The following is a 13,810-nucleotide window of genomic DNA, read 5'->3' on the forward strand; positions in this document are numbered from 1 at the left end:
GCAGGAAGGGGTTAACATATGGGGCGATCAAAGGGTTAAACTGTGGTTCTGTGTGTGTTTTACTGTGTGCTGTGTGTGTGCTTTACTAGGGAGGAATGCTGTTTTGTATTGCTCTGCTATGCAATACAAAGCAGCATGCTGGAGCTGATAGGGGAGAGATCTGTATTGTTTACATACAGACCTCTCCCTAGTCAGTGATGGTCGGCGATCACCGGGTGCCAGCGGGGAATCTCCGGCTTAGACCCCGTGCTGTAGCCCCCAATGGCGGCGTGGGACGGCGTGCACACTCCCTACCTGGAAATACAAAATCACGTATATAAATGATTTTTCACAGTCCTAAAACTGGAGAGTGCAAAATCTGGTGCAGCTGTGCATGGTAGCCAACCAACTTCTAGATTCAGCTTGTTCAATTAAGCTTTAACCCTAAAACCTGGAAACTGATTGGTTTATAAGCAGGAGTTTCACCAGATTTTGAACTCTCCAGTTTTAGTAAATCACACCCTTTGCATGTTTCCTCTGTAATAATAGCATGCCTGCTTGCAGTCTATTATAAGAAGACTTCAGTTCTGCTTTAAGGAGTTAACTTTGAAAATCTTAAAAGCTCATAAATACTGTACCTAACAAGCAGGAAGGGAGGAATATTATTGTGCATGTGATAAAAATGATAAAACTAAAGAAGCATTTTCAAAGACATATCCTCAAAAAAATCTATTTCTAGAATTTGTTGTATTTTTGCTACTTTTTTGGTAAATGATTGCATCCCCCAGTGACATGATCCTTCTGTTTACCAGTCCCTAAGGAGAAGCCACAAATATTGTCTTCTTGATGAAAAAGGACAGAGCCTTACCTCTCCACTGGGAACATCTTTTGTTCCCTGATTAAAACCAGCAGCTGTGATTGGCAGTTGTGTAGGGCCAGTGGGCAGGGCTTACTGAAGTCTGGACGTATATGAGGCTGGAGTTTAAATGGTCAAGCTGTAAAAGTTTAAAGGGACATTTCTCAACTGTAATAGCTCTTGCTGAACAAAACCACACACAAAGTGATGGAGAGCAGATTGCTGTGCTGGGAAACTGAGAAAGAGCTCAGAGCACAGGCTGATCCTGTCCTTTTGCAGAGCCGGGTCCTGGAGAGGCTGCTTACAGCTCAAGAGAGGTACACCCCATCCCCAACTTACTTCCAGTGTGTACAGAGAGAGATGCATCCCTACATGAGGAAGATGCTGACCAGCTGGATGCTGGAGGTAAGGCAGGCACATTTTTTTCCAGCTGATCAGAAGGTTCATTTGATTTTCTGATGGTTAGTGAGGTCAAAATGACATTCATTTTCAACTGTAGTGATGAGAAAATTCAAAGGAGCAGAATGGAAAAGTTTTTGAGTACAAATCTAACCATGTATGGCCAGCTTTAGTATATGAGAAATGATTGTTGCTTGGGGTTAAAGAACATTGCCTGATGTCCTTTGGATTAGTTAGACATCAGTGTTCATTAGGAACTAAAAAGTTGTATGCATTAGCTCTTCTATATTAGTGAATCTTGTACTTTATGTATATACACTCAAGGCTATTTATCATATATAATAATATGTGTGCTGTTGAGTTTAATCAAAGTGCAATAACGAATAGCAAGCAAATGGGATTCATCCTTGAGCGCTGCAAATATAGTAAACTAAAATGTACTTAATTGTCATGGGACTTTGCTCTTAAATTAAGTTTTTCAAACCTAACGTGCTGTACATACATTAATTATCGAGCGTGAAACACATGTATTCATTTATTTTCTGCTAACTTTTGCCTATTTAGGAGGACACATGGAGGCATCCTGACCTTTCCATTGTTTCATCCTGAGGATGATAGCCCCTGAAAGTCCCATGTTCTATGACTTTTTTTTTTTAGACCTACCTTTCCAAAATGCTAATTGCCTGGCTGTCATCCAGACCAATCGTGCTTCAATGCTTTGAATTAGCTATTGCATGATGAAAGTCAGCAAAACTTTGGGTAGCTAAGGGAAAATTCCCTTGCCTATTTGTCTTTAGTATATCAACCCCAGCAAGTACTAAAGGAGTGGATCAGCATAACAGCAAGGCAATTCAAGAAACAATAACAGCCCACAAAATCCACTTTGAGAGAACATGGAAAACTGAAATATGGTGCCTGCCATTTCTGATTTATTTTTACAATTACAGGCTCCAAGGCTGCCATCTTATCCTGGTTTCAGTGCTTACTGGGGAAGACTTACTAAAACTGGAGCACTCAGAATCCGGTACAGCTGTGCATGGTAGCCAATCAGCTTGTTCAATTAAGCTTTGACAATAAAACCTGGAAGCTGATTGGTTTTTCTGCAGAGCTGCACTAGATTTTGCACTCTCTAGTTTTAGTAAATAACCCACTGTGAGTCACTGACCTAGAACAAACATGCAGAATGGATGTTCATACTTTTCAGACCTGCTGCATGTTTGCTCTAGGTTAGTAACTCGCTAGACAATGAAGCCAAAATAAAGGTGAAAATCCTAGAGCATGTGCCTTTGAAAAAAAGAAAGTCAGCAATGACATTATCATAGTCATAATGCCATATTACTAGAATTTGTAAGGATTATTTTATCCATATCAGTATGTTATTTCTTGCATCTTACTAGGTGTGTGAAGACCAGAGGTGTGGAGAAGAGGTGTTCCCCCTGGCTGTAAATTGCTTGGATCGTTTTCTGTCCCTGGTACCTGTAGAAAAGAGGCGGCTTCAGCTTCTGGGAGCGACTTGTCTTCTGCTTGCTTCAAAACTGAAGGAGTCCCAAGTTATCACCACCGAGAGCCTGTGCATGTATTCCGATTACTCCTTCACTGTCACAGAGCTGCGGGTAAGTCCCAGTTAAAGCCTGTTCAATGGGCCAGTATCCAACAATTTAATTGTGCCCTGCAGTTCTGGTATGCAGTGAGGGAATTATTCTTATACTAAACTAAATACTTTGAAATAAAGAATGGTAATAAATAGGGATGTGGATTGAATTCACAACTATCATGGGTTTGCTGTAAATCCTGCTCGTTCACGGAACCAGCAATCTATTGCACAAATTCATTATAGTAACCATGATGCACTGCCAGGCCTTTGAACTTAGGTAAGCTGGCCTAGAAGGGCTAATAAGGGGTTCCCAATAGCCATATTGACATTGAGGTTGATTTACTAAACTGGAGGTTGATTTACTAAAATCGGATGCATCTCTGCATAGAAGCCAATCAGCTTCCAGGTTGTTCTCAAGCTTTAATAGAACACGCTGAGATAGATGCTGGTTGGCTACCATGTACAACTTCACTAGGTTTTGCACTGCAATTTTAGTATATCAACCCCAGTGTGCTTTAGTTGTAATAGGGGAATGCATAAGGAGTGCTACTGACAAACTGAATAGGGCATGATTAGCGTAGGCTTGTAGGCACTAGCAGGTCTGTTAAAAGAGAGGAATGGGGTGTAGAAAAACATCCCCATTATATTCAGCATTGATCTGATGCTGCATTTGTCCCCAGCTGGCTCTGCACTGAGAACTGAGCAATCAAACACACAACCTGTCAGTTCTTCCCCTCTGCTCTGAACAAAGTCATAAGTATCCGTCACCGGATCTCTGCTCTGCCCCTCCAACGCTCACAGGAATGCTGGACTGTGAAGGGGTGGGATTGGCTGGCACAGGCTTTCAGCGGCTTGCTGAGAGACATAGCCAGCTGCCGATCCAGGCTTCTGGGCAGATCCTGACCATATGATTGGGATCTTTTCAAAGCCTAGAGCGGATGTGTGGCGTCAGCTGACAGAAGGCTTCAGCCCGCTGTCGGCTGAAAACAGGTCACAGGAGTGCAGAATGAACTGCACTCCTGTGATCCATAGAAGTGCAGCTAAACAAGCTTTGGTGATACTTCTCCTTTGAAGTAGAGGTAAACCCTTACTGAATGCATATAGGTAATAAAATGTTCACCGCTGCCCCTTGGGATACCTGGACACTCAAACTATATAGTTTGAGTAAAAGCTAACAGTCAAATACACATCCAAAATATGGAAAATTGTACTGTTCCCCTAACACTGCATACAGCTTAAAGTGTATCCAAGCTCAAGAGCAAAAAAGTAATATATTGCAGTTTACCAGTGATTAAATGTGGTGGGCTATATTAGTTTACTTTTTCAGTTGTTTCCTGTATTTTCACCTGATGATCCAGCCAGTAAATCTGTTTTTTTCCAAGTTCCTTTAACAGACCAAGCTGTCCAGCAAAAGTCGCAGTTATAGGGTTGAAAGAAACCATTTAACACTTACAGGTCATAATGATCAGCTTTTATTCATTTATGTAAAGCCTTTATCCCAAAAGGAAAAACAACTGTTACAGTAATTGCTTAAAAAGTGTTAGCAGGAGTTAGACTTTCATTTTATAGTCATGTCCATCTAAATCTGCTAGTGTATCCAACCCTACCCTCTCCCCAGACTGAGGATGCTGCTGTCCAAGGGTGTCTCCATTGCTCCTCCAAAGAGTGGAGACACTACAAGGCAGGTAGTGTGTTACTGGCAGGTTATCAGGTGAAAATAAAAGAAAAAAAAAAAGAAACAACTGCGTCCACCAAATTTAAGTACTGGTAGACTAGTAAAACTGAAGGTGCAAAGCAATATCTAGGAATCAAGGATTCATACATTTGTAATGATGAATTGATCTTTTCTGGTCTAGTCAATGGAACTGTTGGTCCTGAACAAACTGAAGTGGGACATAGAAGCAGTGACACCAAGAGACTTTCTTCCATATTTCCTGGCACTGCTGAGGCTTCCAGCAGAGAAACTGCAGCAAGTCATGAAGCACTCAGAGACCTTCATTGCACTGTGCACGACAGGTAAGTACCAAAAAATGTAACCCAACAATCAATGTATCATTTGTTATATTAAACCACCATACTTTTATGTATTTTCATGAATAGATTGTATACTGTATACAATAAGAGTGTCAGCATTCCCTGACTCTATACTTGTTCTATATCAGAAAACCAGAAATCAAAGCAATAGCATGGCGGCTGGAAAATTAGCATTCTCAATGGAGGGATCAGCATGGCCAGTTCTCATACTTTTCCCATTTGTACAGACTGCATACTTGTTTAAAGGCAGGTCCAGAACATTTTGGAGGTATCTGGATCAGTGTGACAGCCAAACAACTAGCATTTTCAGAAGGATGTCAGTAGTGACTAGCAGGAAATAGAACCCACCAGGTCATTTATCCAACCCATTGAGTCACATGCTAGTACTGAGCACTTTTTGTGTTCACTGTGTCCCTACACAGTCAGATAATCCTATGACTGCATCCAGAACTGTTTGAATCATGTTGCGTCGGTGTGTCCAGTTGTGCCATTGTGTGGCAGTTGAATGCCCATCAGCTTACCTATACTACTTGATTATTCTCATCTCGAGAATGTTAGTTTGGGTGTCATTTCCTTGCCAAACAGCCATTGCTCAGGTTTAACCCCCTTGCAGACTGCCTTTTTAAAGGTGGTTTTAATTTTGGAGCAAGCATAATGAAATGGTCAGTGTTTTCAATAACATTAAAAAAAAAAATACACTGCAAAATCACTGTCAGTAATATTGTGCATTTCCAAAACTTAGGTGTACATATATTTTAAAAAAAGCTATTTGTGAAATTGCATGTACATTTATTTGTGAATGCAGGCAAAATCAAATATTAAGCAATTTTCTCTCCAGGTCAAATGTTTTTCTTTCATACAGAATAATGTGAATCATGAAAGTACAGTTTTATTACCACTAGATAGAGCTAATGATTATAGTATTTATATTTATGATTACCAGCTCCATCTAGTGGTCATAATGCAGTATTTCCTGATTCACTATATTCTATATGAATGAAAAACATTCAACCTGGAGAATAAATCCTACTCATACTATTCATTTTTGTTTCACAGAACAAATGGCTTTGTTTTTTTTATACATACTCCTCTTATTGTTTGCTTGGTAATGAACGCATATACTGCCCAATAATCACATGCCATATAACAGAGCAGCCTAAGTTTTATGACTGTAATTGTAAGACAATGGAGTTGACATGTTCTTGACTGTTGTAAGACAAGTATCACTTTACTGAGATATTTTCTTCAGATATGATGGGATTCAGAAAGATCTCTGGGATGTTTAGTAAAGGTTTATTTTGAAGCTGGAGTACACTTTCCATTCAAAGTGGAAAATTCCATTAAATTTGAAGTTCAGCTGAAACAAACATAGTAATAGGTACACACTAGGCGGTCTCAATCAGAATCTGGATTTGTATTCCATTCAGTGACCCAGTAGGGAGACATAATTTCAAGAGATTTCAACACTTGCTATTCTTCCCATGCAGACTATTTTTTTTTTATTCATTGCATCTTTTGGGGAAAAGGAGATCGGGAAACAAATTTGCTGAGTTTTTGCTACTATTTCCAAAAGATATATGGAATGATTTAATTAGCCTACATCTATCCAGATTTGGGAAAATGGGCTTGGATGTTTTTATCTTTTTAAATTAAAAAAGAAAATGAGTCCTTAGAATAGGGCCATGTTTAGACCTGGAGGGGGAGGGGGGGGCACTTCAAGTTCAGGGGGCCCTTATGCAAATAGCTGGTTTACATTCATAATGACAGTCTCACACATTTGCATGACACAATGTTACTTTGAGGTCATGCATGTACACACGCACGCAGTCATAGCATTCTATCTGTGGTTCGCTTGAGCGGTCAAAATTAAATGATATAATATAAAAGTCCAGAGTAAAAAACAGATGATGCATGGCAAAATATTACTTCGCAAGATACATTCAATAAAATAATTTTTATTATTCCTTTTTCAATTTTATTTTTTTTTTGTATTATGTTATAATTTTGTATATTTTTATATCATTTTTGTTTAAAGGGTGGCACTTATGTCAAAGGGGCCCAGGGCAGTTGCCCCTTTTGCCACCTTATATATCCGGCACTGTTTGGGAATTGTATAACATTTTAAAATGTTCATTTAACAGATACATATTTTTTAGCTAAATTGTGGCTTCTACGCTGTCTTTCAGATAAACAGGAGTCATTACCAGCTGTCTTATTCTTTATTGATGATTTTTTGGTGATTATTACTAACATACCTGTTGTCTTTGCTTTTCAGACTGTACTTTTATTGCACTACCTCCTTCTCTGGTGGCAGCAGCTAGTGTAGCAGCTGCCGTGACCGGGCTGAGGCCAGAAAATTTGGGCATAACTTATTCCAGTTTGGCAACCACAAACTACCTTGCACAAGCCATCCGCTGTGACCCAGTAAGAATTTTTTTTTTTTGCTATTGTCTCACGTCCTGTGTTATAAGTTTTTTCCCTGTAAGCAGGTTGTCAGCAATGCTATCTTTTGCTATTTTCTGATGGGTAAATGACAGCTGTCATTGGCTCACAGCTTAAAATATCTGTCATGGAGTGTGGCTGGGAGATCTGGGCATATATGTTCTGTCATTGCCACTACAAGATGGGCATCACTGTCACTGCTGATTTTCCTAGTTATTTTAACAATTAGAGAATGCAGTAAGAGGCATGTGAATCTCTAATCTTATACCCAGGCTCAAATTCCGCATCAGTATTAGAAGTTGGGAAGCTAACCAACCAGCTGGAACCCTTTAAAGCTGAAATTGTGAATTCTGAATTGGTTTATCTATTAGAATAAACCTATCATTCTGAGAAGCATAATTAAGGTCAGTCCAAAAAAAAAAGTACTGCAAGATACCTGTATATATTGCCAAAAACAGAATTCTATACTGGCACCTAGAGAACCCCCAAACCCTTGAGGGATACTGTAAGGTTCACCTTTTTGCATCCTATTCTGTGAAAATGGTGAGACTTATGCACAGAATTACGTACAGCAGCTGCCTTTCTCTTAAGATGAGTGTGCTTACATGTATTTGCATGGTCCCAGGACCTAAGGCAAAGTGGTATATTCGCAGATCAGGATACTCTCCAGCAACCTTCAGAGAGAGAAAGAGAGATCACATACCAAATAAGATTGCTTTATGCTGCAGAATAGGTTCAAGGCAGGTACTGTATGCAAGAGTGACCAGGATTAGTGTCTGGCAGGAAGATAAGTGTGCAGTGATCAGGACTGGCTAGCAGCAGGCAGAGGCAGAGGCAGAGTCTGTTATCCAAGCAAGGGTCAGGGCAGGCGGCAACCAGGCATGTATCCATTATGAAGGCAAGGGTCAGGACAGGCGGCAATCGGAGAGTAATCTGTATCCAGGCGAAGGGTCAGGGCAGGCGGCTATCAGAACAGATGTCCATTATCCAGGCTAGGGATCAGCAACAGGAGAATCCAGGGACAATACAAGGCTGACAGAAGCAACAAGGCAAGGTAGACTAGGGTCCGGATAGCAAACACTCTTAGAACCCTGGGCTTATGACATTTACATTAAGTTCCACAGTGATGCCAGCAAATGGAAAGAGAGGCAGCTAGGCAGATGGATTCCGCCAACTTCCTAGCAATGAGGACCCCCTCCAGTGGAAGAGGGGGCATCCCAAGCATTACAGAGACACACCAGCTGAGATAAGAAGAGTGGCTGGTGCTACAAGGAGAGATGCTGGAGGAGTAGTACCTGCTGAATGTCTGTTGTCAGTGTCCCTAACACATAATTCTGTGAATGCTCAGGTATATCTCCCAGGGAGACTTCATGCCATGTGACAACTAAATGCCTCTACTGGCTTCTGACTGGCCACCTACATTCAATTGATAAACAACAGAGACTCTTTCAAAGATAAAGTCAAGGATACCCCTAAGTGTGTGCCTTGGGTAGCTCAGAGGAGACCTAAAGGTATTAGATAGGGATTTTTTATGATCTGTACCAGTAAAATATGCCATTCTGTGTAAAAGATTTCCAGTCAACCTGTGCCCAAACCATGCACACTAAAGTATTTACATATTCTCAACAAACACATAAAATCAAAACGCCATTTAACTCAGTAGCTATATGAATTGTTCATCTTCAAAGTCACAAGACATGAATTGAAATCACATCTTCATTCTCCTTTACTGTTTACAACAGCAGAATCCAAATGAATGGTCTGCAACACACCTCAATGAACAAAAAGAGGTGCTGTTTATATTTTACATGGATAGCACATGACACCATTTACTGTGCCACACTGCATGTCGCAGTGCATGTTCATTGTGCAACAGTGCACCAATAGGCTTAATGTACTACACATTGGGGTGAATGTGTTCTTAATAACTAACTGGAACCCCAATTTTAGAGTTGATATCCTTGAGGTTCTTTGAGAATGAATCTCACACTTCACTCTACATAGTACATAGACATTAATATCCACAGTCTGGGCACAGGGGCACTTAAACAAACCTAGAAAAAAAACTCTCAAACATGCAAACCATGAGTGATAACTGGGTGAGGAGTTTCACTTTTTGAGTGGGTGTATTTGATTACCTGTGCCTGGTTCTCCAGGAGATGTCCATTGTACTTCCCTGTGCAGGGTCCCAAGAGTCCCAACACTACTATCTTCAAGTTATTTATGTCCAAACATTACATTAGGGAAGTGATTGGTATTTGCACAGTAAATGCAATATTTATGTATCACATTTCTAAAAAATGTTATTTTTGCTCATAGAATATCCTGAGAATGTGTCAAGAACAAATTGAAGCATCCCTAGAATCCAACCTCCAACAAGCTGAAAGAAACCAAGTACCTATCTCCAAGACTGTGGAGGAAATTGAACGGGCCAGTACCCCTACAGACGTTCTAGACTTTGACTTATAACTGTAATGTGTATTACTGCACCTCTTTACTGATTCATACTTTGTATGACTGGGTTGATTTGGGCTACTGTTTAAAAAGTTTCATTAGCCCAAACGCTTTTATAATTTCTGTGCAAATTTCTCAAATTACCCAAAAGGGGGGGTTCACCATTTCTGTGTTAATCACAGAATTCCAGCCACTTATTTATTAATGCATGATTCACTATTATGCACCATCTCAGAAACATCTGATGTTCAGGATCGAAGAGTAGATCTGAGATAATCATATAACATTTATTTACCATGTAATTAAAGGTCATATGGATATAATTGGCTCAGATGCAGGGACATTATATGTTGAAAGTAATTAATCTAATAACATGGAGTATACTTTGCCAAGTTTGTAAACAGGTATTGGAGATATATAAAAGAAGCCTACCAATATGAAGGATGATTTTGCTGATCGCCTTCTTGAAATGCTAGTTGCCTGGTTTTCATTTGAATTCAATGTTTTCAGTACTTTAAACCACTGACCCTGAATGTGTATCGGTGATAAAGAAGTATGTCTTTGTTTTCCAACTTCCATGCCAATTCTGGGTCTGTGACTCAGAATTATAAAAAAATACGTAGCTAGGCAACTGCCATTTTCAGAAGGAGACCAGTGACGTCAGCTGTGTAACTACTATGGCAAGTGTACAATAAAGGCTACAAATACAATGATCATCCCCATCCACTTAACTTTTCAACTTTCCAAAAGTTCAAAGATCACTTTGAACTGAAAAGACCACTATGTGACATTCTGAATTTGATCAAATATTATGAAGTCAGATTTCGCAAAGATGCTTCTGAGTAGGACTGCAGCCTCTTGTCACATGAATCTCTAGGTGAGCAATGCTGTAGTAGGCTCAAATAAATGGTTGGACTTGAACAGCTGAGCACTGATCAATACTGGCATCTTCAGGGATTTAGCTAACTGGCCATACAGATGTCACTTTGTATATTTAGACCTAATAGAAGTGTATATCTAAGATAGACTTATAGTGGGACCCCAGTATTTTACAAGGTATCCTTTACAAAGCACTTTTAATAGACACAATGGCAGCTACATATTAGGTGCTTTAATACACCAAATAGCAGGTGATGCTTTGAAATAATTATGTGGAACAAAGAGGCAGGAGCAAATGAAACCAAGACCAACAGTAATATTTTCATTGTGATTTATTTATTTTATTTAATATTTATTTGTTATTATTGTTGTTTTAATTTAAACTGTTGCATATTTCTTTTTTGTTATTTAAATTGTTAAATTATTTTGAGTTGAAGCTGTACTGCACAAAATACTATGCGTAAGCAAAACATGCTGTTATAACAAATGAACTGTTCCTTTTAAACATTGAAGTCAACCTGACTTTGTCTATCAGGCACTAGTGCAAAATTGTGGTGCCCGGATGGTCGGTAAGACGTATTAGGCTTAAATTCACCATAAATACAGCCATAGTAACTCAACTGTTGTTTAGCTTGGTAATCCCTAAGCTACGTCATATAATTGTTTGACTATGTTATTGACAGTCAAGAGAAAAAAAAATTCAGATTGATCCATATATGTTTTAACACATGTATGAGATATATGCAAAATTCTGAATTTGTGAATGCTACTTGTACGTATTTATTTATAATTCAAGCAAGTTGTAGGTAGGTATATTTGTAATGTACCTTTTTATTGCTCATATTTTCTAGGCCAGACTGTGTTTTTCTAGCAAACGCCAATTTTAGAGGCCCACAATAAAACACAGGGGTGCTTAAAGTGTATTTCCACTTTTTCAAACAAATTAGGACTACTCCTACTTTATATTTGCTACATTATAAAAACATTCTAAAAATTCTTAGATTTTGGAAACTACAGAAAAGTTCTAATTGGTTATCTTTGTTTATGGGGGCTAGGCAGCTGCGTCATATTTGACCCTGTCTGTACTGTGCTGGCAGATATCCTTATCAGTTGTAATCTTGATTTGAGCACTGCCTGTCCTAACAAAGGGATAAAGATTTAGAAGTCGGCTGTATTAATGAGAAAAAGCTCATCCAGTCATTAGTCTTTCTGTTGGGACAGACATATACTGAACTTGTTCAGAAAGACTTGCAGTCAGCCATGACACGTTTTCCTAAGAAACTTGTAAAAGGTATTTTTAATTTTTTAGGTATGCAGTGTGAATGGGAACCCATTATGAACATATAGAGGGGTTTTCTCAAATTTGACTGCAAAAGTGTGACTTCACAGTGCACACTCAATTTTCATACAATTAAATACTGGGAACTGCAGGTTTGGAAATAGGAAAGGGTGCTTGCTTTTGGCACTCATATTACTGTATACAGCCTTAATATAGAGCCTTGTGTGCAAGTAGACAAAACCATTCTGGTTGATTGTTAAAATATTATCTTGGGTTTCTGTAGTATATGCTCTTGTTATATATGTTGGTTATTATTTAAGGCTTAAATCAGCAGTGAACTATTTATTTTATTTATTTTCTATTTTGTTTTTTTGTCTTGGTCTGTTTAGCAATTGAACTATGGAAAAGGTTCTACTCCTGCTGTAATGAATCTGATGTATTTTGCACTTTATAGGAGGAATTGTTCTCTTAGACTTTTTTTATTCATGATTATGTGTATGAAGTTTTTGCTAATAAATTGTTGAAAAAAAAGATGCTTGTGTTTTTTTTCAAAAATATAAAGGTAAAATACAAACACTGGCTGTGATAAGTAATAATCTGTTCCATTACAGGATCGGTTGGCCTTCTTGGAAGGCTATGCCTATAGTTGGGATAGTTCTCCGTCTCGAGGACCTGGACGCTACGATAATCTTAAGGGGCTCGTTAATGATAATATTAATTTTGATGAGGGTACTGAATTTGACTCATCCTCTTCCTCAGCCCAACATACAGTTCATGCTAATCATATGCATAGACCTGTGAATACCTTCTCTGGTTCACAAAAAATAAATTACTATGGGGGTGATAGAGGTAACTCTCACACTCCTAAAAGACATCCTCATCAATTTCAACAATTCACGATGAACACACCATTGTCGTCAGGTGCTCACAATAACCCTATTAACACCTACTCCCAGGGCACTAACCATATGGGACAACTAGCTACACAAGCTTTACACATTATTAACTCACAATCAGTTTGAATGCACAACCATCTACTTGTTATACTGGAACACTCACGACTGTACATTATCGCATAACTTCAGCCATCCCTCTACAGTACCCCTTTCTCATTCACAGACTGGTTTTTTACTGGTCAATCCTTCCCAAACACCCATCCGACAATCCACTTTAGATCTCTTCGTGACACAACACAGTCACTCACACATCCACCACTGGCCTAAATACTAATAAGGCTGAATTGAGCGTTGTTAACCTTACACCTTAAATTCACACAACATGAATTGGAGGTTCTCAAATATGGTCTCAGTTTCTGCCCCACGGAACAGATTGACCGTTATGAAACAAACAATCAAGGACCTTTACCTTTTCACTAGGAACTTAACATATAAATTCATTTTTGATCCTGATAGACAAAGACAGAGACAAGATAGAGAGCTGACTGGATGCATGAAACATTTTACGATGGACAAATTCCATGCATTACGAGATCTGATATTATTAGAGAAAAGTGATAACTCTGACAATGCTAACATTAATAACACCATGACTAGCCAGGGGAACCAATAAAAGTCTGCTAAGACATTCAAATGCAAATTTCAGAATTTCCCTGATCTTATGACCAATACCAATATTTGGGCCTTTTTAAAGGTCACTGTTAGTGATATTAAATGCATGAATTTGACATGAACAACTAGTAATTTGAATGTGAAACAATGGAAGGCTATTGCCAAACTCCAAAACCATCCTGCTTTAATCATCAAACCCTCCAATAAGGGAGGTAACATCGTTTTGATTAATAAAACATCATATGAACAAATGTGTTACAATAAATTACGTAATAAATACTGGTATCATCCAATTTCAAATAGATTCATAAATCAAACACGCACTG

The 13,810-nt window shown here is 38.8% G+C and overlaps 1 protein-coding gene across 1 annotated transcript; it reads left to right on the forward strand.

Annotated features, from left to right (window-relative positions):
- The first annotated feature begins 999 nt into the window (after positions 1-999).
- On the forward strand, positions 1,000-12,447 carry LOC149467493 (G1/S-specific cyclin-D1-like). Its single transcript, XM_089671610.1, has 5 exons — positions 1,000-1,240; positions 2,632-2,847; positions 4,685-4,844; positions 7,138-7,286; positions 9,624-12,447. The coding sequence occupies exons 1-5, from the start codon at positions 1,043-1,045 to the stop codon at positions 9,771-9,773; spliced, it is 873 nt and encodes a 290-aa protein (XP_089527736.1). The 5' UTR covers positions 1,000-1,042; the 3' UTR covers positions 9,774-12,447.
- Positions 12,448-13,810: the final 1,363 nt, after the last annotated feature.

Source organism: Staurois parvus, unplaced genomic scaffold (genome assembly GCF_062004578.1).
Source record: "Staurois parvus isolate SC_StPar_1 unplaced genomic scaffold, SC_StPar_1.0 ptg000108l, whole genome shotgun sequence".
Taxonomy (NCBI): Eukaryota; Metazoa; Chordata; class Amphibia; order Anura; family Ranidae; genus Staurois; species Staurois parvus.